This window comes from Dendrobates tinctorius, unplaced genomic scaffold, assembly GCF_039654945.1.
Source record: "Dendrobates tinctorius isolate UK_male_01 unplaced genomic scaffold, ASM3965494v1 ptg000039l, whole genome shotgun sequence".
Classification (NCBI taxonomy): Eukaryota; Metazoa; Chordata; class Amphibia; order Anura; family Dendrobatidae; genus Dendrobates; species Dendrobates tinctorius.
In genome coordinates this window covers 43978010-43998440 of record NW_027361707.1, presented here as the reverse complement: position 1 = coordinate 43998440, position 20431 = coordinate 43978010, and the positions used below count along the sequence as shown (strand labels likewise).

General features: G+C 43.9%; 1 protein-coding gene across 3 annotated transcripts in view; it reads right to left on the bottom strand.

Moving 5' to 3' along the window:
* Positions 1 to 9013: 9013 nt before the first annotated feature.
* Positions 9014 to 20431, bottom strand: part of PACRGL (parkin coregulated like) — a 33636-nt gene continuing 22218 nt past the window's right edge. For all 3 annotated transcript variants that reach the window (XM_073574664.1, XM_073574663.1, XM_073574665.1), the window contains exons 5-8: positions 16927 to 17061; positions 11812 to 11919; positions 10870 to 10950; positions 9014 to 9410 (exon numbers count right to left, since the gene is read on the bottom strand). In XM_073574664.1, the coding sequence (XP_073430765.1) occupies positions 9354 to 9410; positions 10870 to 10950; positions 11812 to 11919; positions 16927 to 17061 (381 nt within the window). In that variant the 3' untranslated portion in view covers positions 9014 to 9353. The remainder of the gene's footprint in view (positions 9411 to 10869; positions 10951 to 11811; positions 11920 to 16926; positions 17062 to 20431) is intronic.

Below are 20431 nucleotides of genomic sequence, written 5' to 3'. Positions count from 1 at the left end.
TTTCACGAAATCCAAGATGGCGTCCCGCAAGAACATGTCGGCGGCCTGGAGAACGTCTGGATCCTGGATCGCGGCGGCGGAGGAAGATGTCGGGGCAGCGACGATGACGGTGTGAGTATGAGAAACGAAGTGAGAGAAAGGAACGTATGTGGAGTGAAAGAGTGAGTGGACATGAGTGGAGGTGAAAGGTGAGAGGAGTGTGTGTTGAGGCGGTGTGGTGTGTTGAGGGTTAACATGTGCGTGCGTGTGTGGTGACGTCACCGGTTACAACTGGACGGAAGTTGTTACAACCGGAAGCTGGTTAGGGCATTTATTATTATAGATGAGGAAAAGGACATACGGGTGACCTTTATCCATGTGCCAAGTAGGTCTACGGCCAGGGACAGCTAAAGCAGCTCCATAATGTACAGAGCCCATCTTAACGTCTTCAGAACTCTTGTTTTAGAACTTTTCAGAGCCTTGGAGGATCGGACCTTATACCAGTAAACTTGTATATTGTCATAGTTTAGATGGAGCGAGGTATTAAAGGGATTGTTCCAAATATATGTTGTGCCCCATTGATAGGGTAGGAGATGAGCGACTGATCCTGAGAATGGGGCTCTGCAGAAGTCTGTCTACATGGAGCAGAGGTCCCCTCCATTCATGCTCTATGTGACTGCTAGAAATTGACAAGCAATGCACTCAGCCGTGTTTGACAATCCCAAAGAGAATGATTCTTCTTTGGATCTGTTTGAGCCCCAGTGGAAACTTACAGGGTGGGCCATTTATATGGATACACCTAAATATAAAGGGAATGGTTGGTGACCCAGATCGGTGTACTAAATTTGCAGAAGGGGCAAAACAAAAATAAAGTTGGATCCAAAATGGCCGCCATGGTCACCACCCATCTTGAAAAGTTTCCCCCCTCCCATATACTAATGTCCCACAAACAGGAAGTTGATATCACCAACCATTCCCATTTTAATTAGGTGTATCCATATAAATGGCCCACCCTGTATATTGGCAGCACTGTGGCGCAGTGATTACAATTCTTACTTTGCAGCGCTGGGGTCCTGGGTTTAAACCCAACATCTGCAAGGAGTTTGTATGTTTTTCCCATCTTTACGTGCATTTCCTCCAGGTTCTCTGGTTTCATCCCACACTGATAGGAAAATTAGATTGTGAGCCCCAATGGGGACAGTGATGATGTCTGTAAAGTGCTGCTGAATATGATGGTGTGCATAATAAATTATATACTTGGCACAACACCCTTAAATCAGATCATTCAAATTGACAAGGGTAGTACTGGGCTATCTCCAATACTCCCATAGAAAATTAATAAAGCTTGGTGCACCAATTCTTGGGGTTGGTGAAGTTACCAGTGGTCAGACAACTTCTCTACTTGGCACAACCTCATTAAAACAGATTACGTATGATGACAGCTGCTGGCATCTAAGGAACCCAATCACATTACATTTGATTTTGGTAGGACTGGCGGACCATCTTACATTTATGGATTCTCTACAAATCAGATGGGAGGACAAAATAAACGGGCAATTGAAATGTAAGCTCCTGACCCTTTTGTTCTCACATGAGATAGGGACATACTGTAGATGTCAGGCACCCTCCACTGGCAACACAAGCCAATAAGTCGCACATTCCGGCGTGTGATGGAGAGGTAGCTGTTGGCCAAATGAACGGACAATTATCTCATCTATACACCTTTACTCCTGTCCATATATCCAGGGCTGTGGCGTCAGTAAGCCAAACCTCCGACCCCTCAATTCCCCTTAATCTGACCCCACAGCACCGGTCACTACAGAGCATGTGCATAAAGTGCAGCACAGATTCATCTCATCTCTGACCCCACAGCACTGGTCACTACTGAGCATGTACATAAAGTGCAGCACAGATAAATCTCATCTCTGACCCCACAGCACTGGTCACTACTGAGCATGTACATAAAGTGCAGCACAGATTCAACTCATCTCTGACCCCACAGCACTGGTCACTACCGAGCATGTACATAAAGTGCAGCACAGATTCATCTCATCTCTGACCCCACAGCACTGGTCACTACCGAGCATGTACATAAAGTGCAGCACAGATTCATCTCATCTCTGACCCCACAGCACTGGTCACTACTGAGCATGTACATAAAGTGCAGCACAGATTCAACTCATCTCTGACCCCACAGCACTGGTCACTACCGAGCATGTACATAAAGTGCAGGACAGATTCATCTCATCTCTGACTCCACAGCAGTGGTCACCACTGAGCATGTACATAAAGTGCTGCACAGATTCATCTAATCTCTGACCCCACAGCACTGGTCACTACTGAGCATGTACATAAAGTGCAGCACAGATTCATCTCATCTCTGACTCCACAGCACTGGTCACTACTGAGCATGTACATAAAGTGCAGCACAGATTCTTCTCATCTATGACTCCACAGCACTGGTCACTACTGAGCATGTACATAAAGTGCAGCACAGATTCATCTCATCTCTGACTCCACAGCACTGGTCACTACTGAGCATGTACATAACGTGCAGCACAGATTCATCTAATCTCTGACCCCGCAGCACTGGTCACTACTGAGCATGTACATAAAGTGCAGCACAGATTCATCTCATCTCTGACCCCACAGCACTGGTCACTACTGAGCATGTACATAAAGTGCAGCACAGATTCAACTCATCTCTGACCCCACAGCACTGGTCACTACCGAGCATGTACATAAAGTGCAGGACAGATTCATCTCATCTCTGACTCCACAGCAGTGGTCACCACTGAGCATGTACATAAAGTGCTGCACAGATTCATCTCATCTCTGACCCCACAGCACTGGTCACTACTGATCATGTACATAAAGTGCAGGACAGATTCATCTCATCTCTGACTCCACAGCAGTGGTCACCACTGAGCATGTACATAAAGTGCTGCACAGATTCATCTCATCTCTGACCCCACAGCCCTGGTCACTACTGAGCATGTACATAAAGTGCAGCACAGATTCATCTCATCTCTGACTCCACAGCACTGGTCACTACTGAGCATGTACATAAAGTGCAGCACAGATTCTTCTCATCTATGACTCCACAGCACTGGTCACTACTGAGCATGTACATAAAGTGCAGCACAGATTCATCTCATCTCTGACTCCACAGCACTGGTCACTACTGAGCATGTCCATAACGTGCAGCACAGATTCATCTCATCTCTGACCCCGCAGCCCTGGTCACTACTGAGCATGTACATAAAGTGCAGCACAGATTCATCTAATCTCTGACCCCGCAGCACTGGTCACTACTGAGCATGTACATAAAGTGCAGCACAGATTCATCTCATCTCTGACCCCACAGCACTGGTCACTACTGAGCATGTAAATAACGTGCAGCACAGATTCATCTCATCTCTGACCCCATAGCACTGGTCACTACTGGGCATGTGCATAAAGTGCTGCACAGATTCATCTCATCTACGACTCCACAGCACTGGTCACTACTGAGCATATACTTAAAGAACATGATTAAGACCTGAGGCGTTGAAATGCGTTGTTCTGTAGTCATCCGACAGATATGCTGTACCTGCTGGAATTTTAATATGCAATGGCACAATAAAATGGATTTTTAATTTTCCATTCCTGGCGCTGGAACTTCTTTTTTCTTTCCTATACTTAAAGAACAGCACAGATTCATCTCATCTCAGTCCCCACAGCACTTGTCACTACTGAGCATGTACATAAAGTGCAGCACAGATTCATCTCATCTCTGACCCCACAGCACTGGTCACTATAGAGCATGTGCATAAAGTGCAGCACAGATTCATCTCATCTCAGACCCCACAGCACTGGTCACTACTGGGCATGTGCATAAAGTGCTGCACAGATTCATCTCATCTACGACTCCACAGCACTGGTCACTACTGAGTATGTACAAAATGGGCAGCACAGATTCATCTCATCTCTGACCCCACAGCACTGGTCACTGAGCCTGTACATAAAGTGCAGCACAGATTCATCTCATCTCTGACTCCACAGCACTGGTCACTATTGAGCATGTACATAAAGTGCAGCACAGATTCATCTCATCTCAGACTCCACAGCACTGGTCACTACTGAGCATATACATAAAGTGTAGCAGATTCATCTCATCTCTGACCCCACAGCACTGGTCACTACTGAGCATGTCCATAAAGTGCAGCACAGATTCATCTCATCTCTAACTCCACAGCACTGGTCACTACTGAGCATGTACATAAAGTGCAGCACAGATTCATCTCATCTCTGACCCCACTGCACTGCTCACTACTGAGCATGTACATAAAGTGCAGCACAGACTCATCTCATCTCTGACTCCACAGCACTGGTCACTACAGAGCATGTACATGAAGTGCAGCACAGATTCAGCTCATCTCAGACCCCACAGCACTGGTCACTACTGAGCATGTACATAAAGTGCAGAACAGCTTCATCTCATCTCAGACCCCACGGCACTGGTCACTACTGAGCATATACTTAAAGAACAGCACAGATTCATCTCATCTCTGACTCCACAGCACTGGTCACTACTGAGCATGTGCATAAAGGGCAGCACAGATTCATCTAATCTCTGACTCCACAGCACTGGTCACTACTGAGCATATACTTAAAGAACATGATTAAGACCTGAGGCGTCGAAACGCTTTGTTCTGTAGTCAACCGACAGATATGCTGTACCTGCTGGAATTTTAATATGCAATGGCACAATAAAATGGATTTTTAATTTTCCATTCCTGGCGCTGGAACTTCTTTTTTCTTTCCTATACTTAAAGAACAGCACAGATTCATCTCATCTCAGTCCCCACAGCACTTGTCACTACTGAGCATGTACATAAAGTGCAGCACAGATTCATCTCATCCACGACTCCACAGCACTGGTCACTACTGAGCATGTACATAAAGTGCAGCACAGATTCATCTCATCTCTGACCCCACTGCAGTGATCACTACTGAGCATGTACATAAAGTGCAGCAGAGATTTATCTCATCTCTGACCCCACAGCACTGGTCACTACTGAGCATGTCCATAAAGTGCAGCACAGATTCATCTCATCTCCAACTCCACAGCACTGATCACTACTGAGCATGTATATAAAGTGCAGCACAGATTCATCTCATCTCTCACCCCACAGCACTGGTCACTACTGAGCATGTGCATAAAGTGCAGCACAGATTCATCTCATCTCAGACTCCACAGCACTGGTCACTACTGAGCATATACATAAAGTGTAGCAGAATTCATCTCATCTCTGAACCCACAGCACTGGTCACTACTGAGCATGTACATAAAGGGCAGCACAGATTCACCTCATCTCTGACTCCACAGCACTGGTCACTACTGAGCATGTACATAAAGTGCAGCACAGATTCATCTCATCTCTGACCCCACAGCACTGGTCACTACTGAGCATGTACATAAAGTGCAGCACAGATTCATCTCATCTCTGACCCCACAGCACTGGTCACTACTGAGCATGTACATAAAGGGCAGCACAGATTCACCTCATCTCTGACTCCACAGCACTGGTCACTACTGAGCATGTACATAAAGTGCAGCACAGATTCATCTCATCTCTGACCCCACAGCACTGGTCACTACTGAGCATGTATATAAAGTACAGCACAGATTCATCTTATCTACGACTCCACAGCACTGGTCACTACTGAGCATGTACATAAAGTGCAGCACAGATTCATCTCATCTCTGACCCCACAGCACTGGTCACTACTGAGCATGTATATAAAGTACAGCACAGATTCATCTTATCTACGACTCCACAGCACTGGTCACTTCTGAGCATGTATATAAAGTACAGCACAGATTCATCTTATCTACGACTCCACAGCACTGGTCACTACTGAGCATGTACATAAAGTGCAGCACAGATTCATCTAATCTCTGACCCCACAGCACTGGTAACTACTGAGCATGTACATAAAGTGCAGCACAGCTTCATCTCATCTCTGACCCCACAGCACTGATCACTACTGAGCATGTGCATAAAGTGCAGCACAGATTCATCTCATCTCTGACCCCACAGCACTGATCACTACTGAGCATGTGCATAAAGTGCAGCACAGATTCATCTAATCTCTGACCCCACAGCACTGATCACTACTGAGCATGTGCATAAAGTGCAGCACAGATTCATCTCATCTCTGACCCCACAGCACTGATCACTACTGAGCATGTGCATAAAGTGCAGCACAGATTCATCTCAACTAAAAGCCCAGATCCTGAGATCAGGAATAGAGCAGACATTTATAGGACATTTCATAACTTTCCCAAATTCTTATTAAAAATGTACAGCACATGCTGCATTGTCAGAATCTTTCCATTTTATACCAATTCCACTGAAATGGACGATGCCAGAACTCCACAAAAATGGACACAGACTCTACAGTCCTGCATATATCACAACTCTAGTAGAATGGTAAAAATGTTGTCTTCACTAACCACTCAGATGGTTCCATCAACAGAATAATATGTCACAGGTCTGAGTAAATAGGACAGGAAAAAAATGGTCATCAGCTCACCTTAAAGTGAGGACAATTCAGTGTAAAGATCACTTGTATTCACATATGACCCCTGGTGGACCTTGTGCGGTCAGAGGGTTCGTTGCAGGGAGTGTAGTAACACATCAGGCTTGTATCCAGGTAAGGCTGGTTTCACATTTGTATTGGGCAGAGCTGAGGAGGGCTGCGTACTTCCTCCATTAATCCCCGCCCACTGCCGCACCTCTTCCATTCAGCTCCGCCTACGTCTGCCTGCATCATGCATACCTATCTTTAACATTGGGTACGCAGGCCATGTGGATGTATGCAGATGCGGATGAATGTGGATGCATCGTTTTGACGCCACGCCTAACTGCGTCGAACGCAACATGTTGCGGTCGGCGGGCATGTCAAAACGACGCATGCGGACGCATCCGCATAGCCTGCATACCCAATGTTAAAGATAGGTACGCATGACGCATGCAAACGTAGGCGGAGCTGAATGGAAGAGGTGCGGCAGTGGGCGGGGCTTAACAGAGGAAGTACGCAGCCGTCCGCAGCTCTGCCCAACGGAAGTGTGAAACTAGCCTTAGAAATGCAAGAAAATTCCAAGAGGCCTGGGCTCCAGCACCAATGAGAAAATGGTAAAACATTAATTTTGACTGTGCGATGAAAAATATGGTGAAAGAAAGCAAAAAGGAGAAATAAAAGGATTAAGGATACATGAGCTTACGAGTTCCGGGTTAGCAGCAACCCTTTTTCATTGCTGGTGGAGGAAGATATGAACTGAAGATTTAAATAGTAAAAAGAAAAGGTAGAGTCTAAACAATATGCTTGTTGTAAACAGTGAAAAATCAGTATGAAAAAAATATATGTATAAAAGTAAAAAAATAAATAAAAGTACGAGCTCACTAAAAACAGTGGAAAAAAGGTCAGAAGCAAACGAGTTTCAAATCACCGTCACTGCTAAATATAATCAGGGTGGTAATGTGATGGACTAAGTGGTGCTCAGTATAAAGTACTACAATTATTTCATTGACCGTACACTATATAATTGTCATCTTCTTTAGTAATGCTTATCTAGCAAACATATCCCCCGCTTATGATTCCAGAAAGGGAAGGGATCTGGCACCAAAATTGAATCAATGGGTGTTTCGCACCTCTCGCTCCACCACGGGCTTCTGCGGTCAGGTAACAAGATACGTCTTCTGGATAAGCATTAGTAATGAAGGTGACAATTATATAGTGAGTGCCGATGCAACTTGTATTTTATGAAATATTTGCAGCGACGTCAGTAGGTTAATTCTATTATTCCTGATTGTACGTTGTGAGGTCACTAAGTTCACGCAATAGTGGACCGGCTGCATCAGTTCACTCATGGACTAATTGATTTTTTTTTTTCTATACCCATGGACCTAATACTGGAATAACCAGATGACTAGTATCAGACATGGCTCAGTGATAACATGCGCTTTAATGTTCGGGGAATAGGACGGTGAACCCCCCCTTTACTCTTGATCTGATAATGATTTCCAGTGATTTTATAAACATCAAGAAATGATTTTAATTGATACAAAAATACTTGGATTCTTTTGGGAACTGTTAAGGCAAACTCTTTTATAACTTTATAGTCACAGCTCCACGGTGAAGATAAAACAGCGACAAATCTTCACAAATGCAAGAAATACCAGAGGATAAACTGTACCTTAGACACGATCACGAGACATCATTTTAGGGAAAATACTGGGATTAAGGCGATACTGAATGATTTTGCACACGGGGTCACCGCGAGATTACAGTCGGAGAATCTGCGGGGTTTATTCATGGACAGGAGAAGAGAGAGCTGATCAGGTCCATCAGCCTTTACTCATGTATCAAGGGCACTGCAGCAAAATGCATAATGGAAAGCGCAGAATGCAGTCACTCTTCCCATAACACATTGATAGGAAATGTTACAATGGTATGATTGGTGGGGGTGACTTTTGGGACTTTATGACCTGTAAAGCAGCATCACCATGTGCAGGTACCATTAATGGATCACTTATCTATAATGATGGGAGCTTACATCTGGCCACGGGGAAAGCTACAAACCAATGATCAGTTGGAAGTACTGGATGTCAGACCACCGTCAATCTGATATTGACGACCTTCGCCAAGAATATCAAAGTCCTGGACAACCTGTATATAATCAGCTATTTCACTGACTTAGAAGTAAAGGTACATTTGGTGAAACATTAAAGGTAAATACAATCTTTACTACCACTGAATGCCACCGGATGAAGCTTTTTGGCGAAACGCACATCCAGAGTGGAAGATCCCTGGTTCCTGCACCCACACTTGGGAATCATTGATTATCATTCCATGTAACACTTCTCTTAATGCTTTTGAAATGTGTGGTGTATTAAGAGTTGGATCTAAATTGTAGGATTGATGCCTAATCATTTTTTTCCCGTTTTATTACTTTATATATTTATCCATTCCTTTATAGCCAACACAAGCTGTAGGAGCCTCTTTATTACCGGCTAAAAAGTAATCACATACTACAAGAAGCCGCATAGCGCCATAGTGCGGTATATGTTATCCTTGCCGGGTGAACATTATTTACATCCAGGTGTCCCCTTTAGTCTCGGGCTGATTCCTGATGTCATGTAGGGTCACGTCCTGCAAATTTTATGAAATGGTCATGAACTATTTTTTTTTTAATAATGCATCAATAAAGATGGCTTTCATTGGTTTTTCTTGCGCTGGTTACATTAGGAGTATATGTAAAATCTCCAGGGTGACGTCAGGATTGCGGCAGATATTATTTCTCTGGAGCAGCAGTTATCTATCCTTCAGCTGTATACAGAGCAGTAGGTTGGTATCTTAGATTTGATTATTCCAAGACTTTCCTGTACAGGAGAAAACAAAGAAATGGTAAAATTAACTTCACATTTTAATAATAAAACTATTAAAAGGAAAATGTTTTCTACTGTTCTCATTGCTCTGTCATGAGGCTTCATGCATACGGAAAATCGATGAAAGGCGCCTGTTCAGGGGCACTCAGAACTTCACGTTTACAGACCTGTAGGCGCCCTTGGTGCCAACATATGGTTCATTACTAAGGTATTGTGCCCCCCAGAGGAATGTGTCTGAAATACAGGATTCAAAAGGACTTTTTTCTTTCCACAGACTCCATATTAATCTGTAAGAACTTCTGTGTGCCTTGATGTAAGCAGACACACATGGAGGGACCGGAAAACCACAAGGATTTCTATGGGTGCCATGCCTCTGTAATATGGACCCTCATATTCATAGTACCTCGAAGCTACATAATGTACTGACGGAACAAAGTTTATAGTAACACACCTAACTTAGCGTGCACCTCTGATGGCACCAGCTTAAACCATTTTAGGCCACCTGAGTGATCAGATAGTTAGGTGTGCTTAGCTCTACAACTCTACTGGGCTCCAGGACTACCATGCGCCTCATGACAAACTCATCTAAACCATTCCGCTAAGATCTGCTGATTCTTGAGCCAAATGTGCATCCAGACAAACCTTGCTCTGTTGCATACATCCTAACAATATATCCTAATTCTGTTCTTCCACTCGGTTCTGCTGTTCCAAGGTGCTTGTCCACGTACTCAGCTATTCCATGGGGCCTGTCTACATTAGCAGCTCATATCGGCTATTCCACCATCTTCACACCCAGCTTTGACGTTCCATGACCGAGATGCCCTCCGGCACACCCAGCCTGCTGTTCCACGCCTCATATTCTGTCAGAACATGATTAAGACCTGAGGCGTCGAAACGCGTTGTTCTGCAGTCACCCGACTGATATGCTGTACCTGCTGGAATTTTAATATGCATTGGCACAATAAAATGGATTTTTAATTTTCCATTTCTGGCGCTGGAATTTCTCTTTTTTCATATTCTGTCTAGCCTTTCCATCTCTGCTGTTCTTCGCTCTGTCCTGGCATAGTGAATCCACCTCACCTGGTGAGTTACCATATTATGACGGGAGTCTGTTCTGCGCAAAGAGTGTAGATGGCACAGCTTGATCCCGGTACACACCAAAGCACCGTTTCTCAAAACGGTGATTTATACACCTGTACCTAGTATTCCCACCCAATGCACAGGACAGCAGCTGCTACCCATAGTCCTCGATATACAGGGTCTAGGTGAATAATAGTGATGTGCATATTGTGTCACAATCCCTCTACTACTTGCACTGGAGGCATCTGCATGGTCCTCAAGAGAAGAAACTACTGATAAGGTGCTGAGACATAAGATAACGATGGATGAGCCATCCCATGCGCTGTGCCTTTACCAACAAGGTCTAGCAGTGGGCCGCACAGCACACATTTACCTTTCCTCCGTGCTGCTCAAGCTTCTGTAATGCAGATGCGACTCCATCCTTGTATTTCCTGTCCATTAATCTTTTAGAAAGCTAATATAAATAAAATGCAGAAAAAGACACTGTGAGCACGTCACCCAATGATATCCATTAAGCACAGTAATGCATAGCTACGAGGAAATCCTGATCGGAATAACACTTGTTCGGTCCCCTGAAAGAAGCCCAATGAGGATGAAAATTCACGTATACTCCAAATTCATGTACACTCCATTTGTATAGTAGCCTAGTGCATAATGCGGCATTCCAGGTGTATAACACTGATGTCCCTGTCAGCTAGGAAGGACTCTCCCTTTCTTCCTTTATTGAATGTAGTGGAGGGACAGACAGAGGAAACTTTGTGTCTCTCACATAAAGTCACCATGAACATGATTAAGCAGATGAGAAAATCACTTTAAAAGTGAACTTTGCTGAATCTGCTCACTGTATAAAACCTTCTTACTTCACATTTGTGGCCCTTAAAGTGTCAAAAACATCAACACGAGTGTCAATAATGTATAAGTCTAAACAAACACACCGGGATCTTTCCAATCAAGACAGAAAAAGTGTTCAGTCTTGAATATTTCTCACATAATGGCACAAAATATCAATTATTTATATTCAACCAAATCGCAAGGAACTAAAAGGACTGTCCTAGGAAAACAGGACTTCATGTTTCCCTAAAAAAGAGCCAGTGAAGATGCCTAGTGAGACGGCAGATGGGATGGAGGATCTCCAATAGTCCGATATGTACTATACCAGCCTGAGTATCAGCTACACCAATAATGGGCATCAGCTACACCAATAATGGGCATCAGTTACATCAATGGGCATCAGATACACTAATAATGAACGGCGTGCGCTGTGGAAACATAGGTCCCATTGTAAATGTATCATCTGCAGCTTTCTCCTACTCACACTCGTTAGTAGATTCTTCAGATGAATATTCAGATGCGGCCCCACAACAGCGCTCACCTGCACCAAACCATTCAGACCTCTCTCAAAAACTCCTCCATCAACATGTACCTGGGGGTTAAACGCAGAAAATTGTGAACGAACATGGAAATACAGTATATATATAATACACACACACACACACACACACACACACACACACACACACACACACAGTGGGTTCGGAAAGTATTCAGACCCCTTGAAATTTTTCACTCTCTGTTTCATTGCAGCCATTTGGTAAAATCAAGAAAGTTCATTTTTTTTCTCATTAATGTACACTCTGCACCCCATCTAGACTGAAAAAAAAAAACAAAATGTAGAAATTTTTGCAAGTTTATTAAAAAAAAGAATAACTGAAATATCACATGGTCATAAGTATTCAGACCCTTTGCTCAGTACTGAGTAGAAGCACCTTTTGAGCTAGTACAGCCATGAGTCTTCTTGGGAATGATGCAACAAGTTTTTCACATCTGGATTTGGGGATCCTCTGCCATTCTTCCTTGCAGATCCTCTCCAGTTCCGTCAGGTTGGATGGTGAGCACTGGTGGACAGCCATTTTCAGGTCTCTCCAGAGATGCTCAATTGGGTTTAGGTCAGGGATCTGGCTGGGCCAGTGAAGAATGGTCATTGAATTGTTCTGAAGCCACGTCTTTGTTATTTTAGCTGTGTGCTTAGGGTCATTGTCTTGTTGGAAGGAAGGTGAACCTTCGGCCAAGTCTGAGGTCCAGAGCACTCTGGAAGAGGTATTCATCCAGGATATCTCTGAACTTGGCCGCATTCATGTTTCCTTCAATTGCAACCAGTCGTCCTGTCCTTGCAGCTGAAAAACACCCCATAGCATGATGCTGCCACCACCATGTTTCACTGTTGGGATTGTATTGGGCAGGTGATGAGCAGTTCCTGGTTTTCTCCACACATACTGCTTAGAATTATCACCAAAAAGTTCTATCTTCATCTCATCAGACAAGAGAATCTTATTTCTCATAGTCTAAGAGTCCTTCATGTGTTTTTTAGCAAACTCTATGCGGGCTTTCATATGCCTGGCACTGAGGAGAGGCTTCTGTCAGGCCACTCTGCCATAAAGGCCTGACTGGTGCAAGGCTGCAGTGATAGTTGACTTTGGGGAACTTTCTCCCATCTCCCTACTGCATCTGTGGAGCTCAGCCACAGTGATCTTTGGTTTCTTCTTTACCTCTCTCTCACCAAGGCTCTTCTCCCACGATTGCTCAGTTTGGCTGGACGGCCAGGTCTAGGAAGACTTGTGGTGGTCCCAAACTTCTTCCATTTAAGCATTATGGAGGCCACTGTGCTCTTAGGAGCCTTGAGTACTGCAGAAATTCTTTTGTAACCTTGGAGAGATGTGTGCCATGCCACAATTCTGTCTCTGAGCTCCTTTGCCAGTTCCTTTGACCTCATGATTCTCATTTGGTCTGACATGCACTGTGAGGTCTTATATAGACAGGTGTGTGCCTTTACAAATCAAGTCCTATCAGTTTAATGAAACACAGCTGGACTCCAGTGAAGGAGTAGAACCATCTCAAGGAGGATCACAAGGAAATGGATAACGTGACAAATATCTGTCTGAGCAAAAGGGTCTGAATACTTATGACCATGTGATATTTCAGTTTTTCAAAAATTTCTACATTTCTGTTTTTTTTTCAGTCAAGATGGGGTGCAGAGTGTACATTAATGAGAAAAAAATGAACTTCTCTGCATTTACCAAATGGCTGCAATGAAACAAAGAGTGAAACATTTAAAGGGGTCTGAATACTTTCCGTACCCACTGTATATATTACATGAATCTCTCAGGATTAACAGTTATTCAATGCTTGCATCACAAGTTCTATGCTAAATATGAGATTCCAAATGTGTTTGACGTTTCTTTTTTTTTTTTTGCTTCCCTTTTCTTGGTAATTGTTGGAATAAGTCTCCTTCACCTTCTGGCAGCTGACAGGACGGTCAGACTCTTCCAGCCTTTCCGGTGTACACTCCTGCTTCCCTGACAATCGGGACAGAAAAATATTTCTATCTACAGCTCTGCAGTGAGCAGAGGATCTATAGATTGAATGCAATATTTAACCGGTATCTGAGAGCAGCATGAAGTAGGGGCAGAGATCCCGAATCCAGCCATATATCATTTACCTGGCTGCTTGAAGTTTTGATAAAATCACGGTTTTCTCTGCTGCAGATGTAGTGCTAGGAATGCTGAGCTGTGTATAACCTGCCCACACTCCTGATTGGCAGCTTCTAAACCACTGCCAATCAGTGGTAGGGGCAGGATTACACAGATTAGCTGGACTGCCTGGCACGTGACATCTAGTCCTGCAGAGATAATCTCCTGTTGATAAAATACTGATATTATTGAAACTACACTAAGCTGCTGAGAAAGTGACACATTGGTTGGAATAAGGGTACCGTTACACCTAGCGACTCTCCAGCGATCCCGACCAGCGATATGACGCGGTCAGGATCGCTGGTGAATCGCTAGGTGGTCGCTAGTGAGCTGCCACTCAGGCAGATCTCACTAGCGACATCGCTGGGGACGGGGATCGCTACTTACCTGTCAGACGCGGCGATCCTGCGTCCTCCCGCCCGGCTCCACGCGTCGCTCGTCGGCGCCACAGGAAGCGCCGCAGGAAGTGGACGACGAGGAATGGTCCAGCAGCTTCTCGCGCGATCAGCGATAACCAGCGGGGGAGCCGGTCGGAGGTAAGTATCACATGCAGCGATATCGCTAGCAATATCGCTGCAACGTCACAAAATCGGTGACTTTACAGCGATATTGCTAGCGATATCGCAGTGTGTAACGGGGGCTTAAGGCTCTATGCCCCTACATTATGCCGCTGATTAAATAGTAAATACCTGCTGATAGGTTCGCATTAATTAGATTAATGGCAGAAAAAAAGAACACTCATAAAACTTCCTGTGGGGGATTAAGACCTGCCTGAGTTTCTGGAGCAAATAGCAGTGAGGGAGAGAATTTCTTATACTAGGCTATGTCCCAGACAGACTGAAATAATCTGGTGCCTTTATGAAGGAGGGAGAGGAAAAAAAACCTCCTAGAACACATGTAGAGTAATTTTACATTTTCCTTTAGATCATACCTCTGATGTATGTGACTGTATAGACATACAGTACAATAGCATAGTCATGGCCGAAAGTGTTGGCACCCATGAAATTGCTCCAGAAAAGTATTCCTCCCCTAAAATTATTGCAATTACACATGTTATGTTACACACGTTTATGTCCTTTGTGTGCATTTAAACAATAGAAAAAAACTGAGAAATGAAAGGCAAATCAGACATAATTTCACACAAAAGCCCCCCAAAACAGGACGCACAAAATTGTTGCCATCCTCAAATTAATGTTTGGTTGCACACCGTTTACAACAAACTGCAATCAATCACTTCCTATAACCATCACAAGCTTCTTTCGCCTCTCAACTGGAATTCTGGACCACTCTTCTTTTTCAGATTGCTCCAGGTCTCTTGTATTTGAAGGCGCCTTCTCACAACAGAAATTTTAAGATCTCTGCACAGATCTTTAGATCCGGACTCATTGCTGCCACTTCAGAACTCGCCAGTGCTTTGTTTCCATCCATTTCAGGGTTCTTCTTGAAATAGGTTTGGGGTCACTGTCCTGCTGGTAGACCCATGACCTAGGACACAAACTCAACTTGCTGATACTGTGCACTACATTGCGACCCAAAATCCTTTGGTAATCTTCAGATTTTATAAATAACTTGCACACAATCAAAGCGCCTAGCGCCAGAAGCAGCAAAACAACCCCAAAGTATCTTTGAACCTCCACCATATTTGACTGTAGGTGCTGTGTTATTTTCTTTGTAGGTCTCATTCCGTTTTTGGTAAACAGTACAAAGATGTGCTTTACCATAAAACTCTCTCTTGGCCTCACCTGACCCCAAGATGCTTTCCCAGAAGGATTTTGGCTTACTCATGTACATTTTGGCAAACTGCAGTCTAGCTTTTTTATGTCTAAGTGTCAGCAGTGGGGTCCTGCTCGATCTCCTGCCATAGCATTTAATTCAAATGTTGACGGATACTTCGCAGTGACACTGATGCGCCCTGAGCCTGCAGGGCAGCTTGAATTTCTTTGGGACTTGATTGGGGCTGCTTATTCACCATTCGGCCTATCCTGCATTGTAACTTTTCATCAATTTTTCTCTGCCACCCGCATCAAGGGATATTAGCTACAGTGCTATGGGTTGTAAACTTCTTGATTATTTTGCGCACCGTGGACAAAAGGAAAATCAAGATCTCTGTAGATGGACTTGTAACCTTGAGATTGTTGATATTATTCAACAATTTTGGTTCTCAAGTCCTCAGACTGCTCTCTCCTACTCTTTCTGTTCGCCATGCTGAGTGTGCCATAAACATACAATGCAAAGATTAAGTCAACTTCTCCCATTTTTATGTGGTTTCAGGTGCGATTTTCATAGTACCCACACCTGTTACTTGCCACAGGTAAATTGGAACGGGCATCACACGCTTGACACAAAGTTGTTTACCCACATTTTTGGAAAGGTGGCAACAATTTTGACAGGGCCGTTTTTGGGGTTTTGTGTGAAATTATATCCAATTTGCCTTTTTCTTAGTTTTTTTTTTTTGTGTTATTCCAATACATACAAAAGGAAATAAACATGTATAACAAAACGTGTAATTGCAACAGTTTTCTGGGAGTAATACGATACTTTATTTTCTGGAACAATTTCAATGATGCCAAGACTTTCGGCTGTGACTGTATTTTGCCCACTGATTGCTTTATTTTCAGGGGCCCACTGTTCAGTAAAGCGAAGTCCTATAAAGAAAAGTTTAAAATATCAGCAGGAAATTGTTCGCACCTCAATCATCTATTACAGAAAAGCCTTATAGATAGGCAAATGTATTCTCTGTGGTTTATCTCATGGGGAGAAAACCATCAATCCAGATGGAAGGATTTTAATCAGGCGTTTCTTATACAAGTAACAGAGATGAAGCAGAGCTGGATTTGTCATCTAGCGGAATAATACATTATCTATGCGTGCGTCGGCACTTCTAATGAAGGGGGAATACATACGAGGGCACCTTTCAAAGCAGCGGCAACTTTGGGTAAGATGGGCAGAGCTTTTTCAGCAGCACCAGGAACCATCAGTAATTCCCTGAAGCCTTCTTGGGACACAAACGTGTATGGGTGTTTGGTTTCCTTGAGACCCTGAGCAGGAAAAATAAAGGAGAATACCGGTAAGTTTTAAGGATTGATAATTATCAGGTCAGGTGCTGGCCGTGGGGCGGATTCAGACAATGTTCCCAGTCTACAGGCGTCTGCCAGAGTTCCCAAAACCTAGAGGCTCACGTTTCCGGGATTTGTGCTTTTTGCTGAACAAAAGTCATAATAAAATCATGGCCATCCACATGTAGCTGACCAGTGTCCCCAACATTGCACTACTTTCTATAGGATGCACGCAGCAGGGGTGCCCACCGTCCGTGTGTGGGGTGTAGGGGCATGTCTTACCATACAATGTAGCCTTGCCTTTAAAAAATCATTTCTGCTCTCTGGCCTCTCCGTGTAAAAGAGGTGAGAAAACACAGGACTGTCGTCCTTCTTCTCCCTCTAAATAATGTAGACACAGTTACTGTAAAATGTAATCAGAAACTGCATTGCCCCTCTGCAAATTATTTAGCACAGATAGAGCTGCCTCCCTGACTCTCTCTGTAAATAATGTAGATACAGATATAGTACTGCCTACATGTAATTTATATATGCATTTTGACAGTTTAAAGGAACCAACAAATGTAATGCTCGAGATTCTCAATTAGCTCAAAGGAAGGTCAGGTTTGCAGCTTCTCTAATCAGCCAAACTGTTTTCAGCTGTGCTAACATACTTGTACAAGGGTTTTCAACGGTATTCTAACCATCCATTAGCCTTCTTACACAGTTAGCAAACACAAAGTACCATAAGAACACTGGAGTGATGGTTGTTGGAAATGGGCCTCTATACATCTATGAAGATATTGCATTAAAAAAAAGACGTTTGCAGCTAGAATAGTCATTTATCACATTAACAATGTATAGAGTGTATTTGGAAAAAACTGTGCTTTTCTTACAAAAATAAAGAGATTTCTAAGTGACCCTATACTTTTGAACGGTAGTGTATAGGTTTACAGATTGTGCTGTCCCATTTTCTTCTCCAACAATTTATGTAGAAACACAAATAGTACTGCCTTCCTGAAAATTATGTAGCCAAAGATAGTGCTGACTGCCTGTAAATTATATAAATATAGTGCTGTCTCCCTGTAAAATATGTTGGCACAGATAGTGCTTGCTCCCCATCTCTTGCAGTAAATTAGGTAGATACATATATAGTACTGCCTCCCTGTAAATTAAATATGTACAGATAGTACTGCTTCAATGCAAATTCTGTAGATACATGTAGAGTATTGCCTGTAAATGATATCGGCACAGATAGTGCTGCCTCTTTACATGGTGAAGACACAAATAACGTGCCATCCCAGTTCCTCCATTAACCACACCGCTCCTTCTCTTACCCAGTGACACGACAATGAGGAGACATCACATAATAAACCAAAACAAGCTCTGAAAAAGGAAGACTTGATAAAGAAGGCGCCGGTTTCCGACAACCGCTGTATGAGACGCAGCACAGATCACGCGCGGATACACGGCACTTACATGACACCATTTACATTCGCTCATTGAGAAAAGAGAAGCATTAATGCGATTCTCCGGGGAGATAACATGGACACACAGAGAGCAGCACTCAGCCAGACACGGCAGCGCCTGACAGCTAGAGAAAGTGCTTGTGATGGGACAGGATGAATCCTGCGATGGCCGACACCTCACGATAATTACTCCGCGGCAGCTTCCCAGCCACTAAACTGTGCTGACAGATGCAGGGACGTTCTGCCGATGGTAAATGGCAATCACTTGTGCGATTTAGATATGAGACGAATGTGATGGCTCTGCTTTCCAGATTGCTGCGAAAAACAATAATGTACCGAGCTATAAATATATTACTACTAGATCATGGCTCAGGAGTGTTATATAGGAAGGTAACGGCACGGCTTAAAGGGACTGTCCGGGACTCAGACATCGAGGACTTATCCCTAGCATAGGTCAATATCAGATCGGTGGGGGCCTGACAGCTGGGACCCCCACCTACAGGCAGCTCCTGATGCGTAACGGCACAGCTCCTACACCGTGGAGTGGTCATTCGCGGGTGCTCAGCTCCTATTTCAATAATTGCTGATCTGCAGCCCCGGAGAAAGACTATCGGTTCACAGAGCCGTGCTGCTCCAGCTCTGTAAACTGAGTACATCCGGCAGGAGCTGCAAACAGATGATTAGTGGGGGTGCCGAGTGTTGGACCCCCACAGAACTAATACTGAGGACCCCTGAATATGTTTGTGCAGTATATCAATGGTGCACCAAGGCCAATGACTGTAACAGAGATCCACATGGAGCAATCAATAGAACAGGAGTGAACAAAGTGTGATTTGTCCACCTTTGAGGACTTTTTTTTTTTAATTAAATGCATGTAAATTAGGATAAAAATCATTTTTTGCAGCTGCATTTCATTAAAAATGTCTGCACCACTGGCTTTCTATAGCATTTGGGTTGCACTGTTTAGAGCTGGCTACAAAATGGATTACACTTTACATAGGTATTCTCAAGCTCTCTCTTGAGCAGCGCACAACTCTGCAATCTCCTTACTTCCAGGCTGCCCAAGGGGCCAGAACTCCTCATCGAGTGAAAGTTCTGGTCAGGAGCTTGGTCCTGCTCCAACACATAAGAGGGGTTTGTCCAGGTTTGTGATGGAAATCTGCAGTCACTATGTGATTGCAGACCTTTGAAACCTCATACTCTGCATGGTTAGGATTCTCCGATGCCAGCGAAGAGAGTTAGCGGTCACATGACTGCACGTACGCGATCTGCATACTACTGGTCACATTCCGACTAGACGTGAGTGGCTTCGCTCAACACAAGTGATCGCATTACTCCCCAGCAACATGCCCACTGTCTTGGGGTCATACTTGATTCAGAGCTTTCATTCGCCCCCCACATCCAATCTTTGGCTCGCTCTTGTTATCTGCACCTCAAAAATATTTCTAGAATTCGACCCTTCCTTACTTTCGACTGCAAAAACTCTGTTTCTCTTATTCATTCTCGTCTGGACTATTGTAACTCTCTACTAATCGGTCTCCCTCTTATCAAACTCTCCCCTATCCAATCTGTCCTGAATGCTGCAGCTAGGATCATATTCCTCACTAATCGTTACACCGATGCCTCTACCTTGTGCCAGTCATTACACTGGATACCCATCCACTCCAGAATTCAGTATAAACTTATTACCCTCACCCAGAAAGCTCTCCATGGCTCAGCACCACCCTACATCTCCTCTCTTGTCTCAGCCTACTGTGAAGTACAGTATTCAGTTGTACGGGATATCTTGTTCTCCAGACCTCCATTTTTGTGCTTGCGATGCCATTTTGTTGTTTACGAGTTAAATTTTGTAACTAGGTGAAAGTTCGCAGCTGTTATAAAACCATACTGTTCAAGCTTGCACA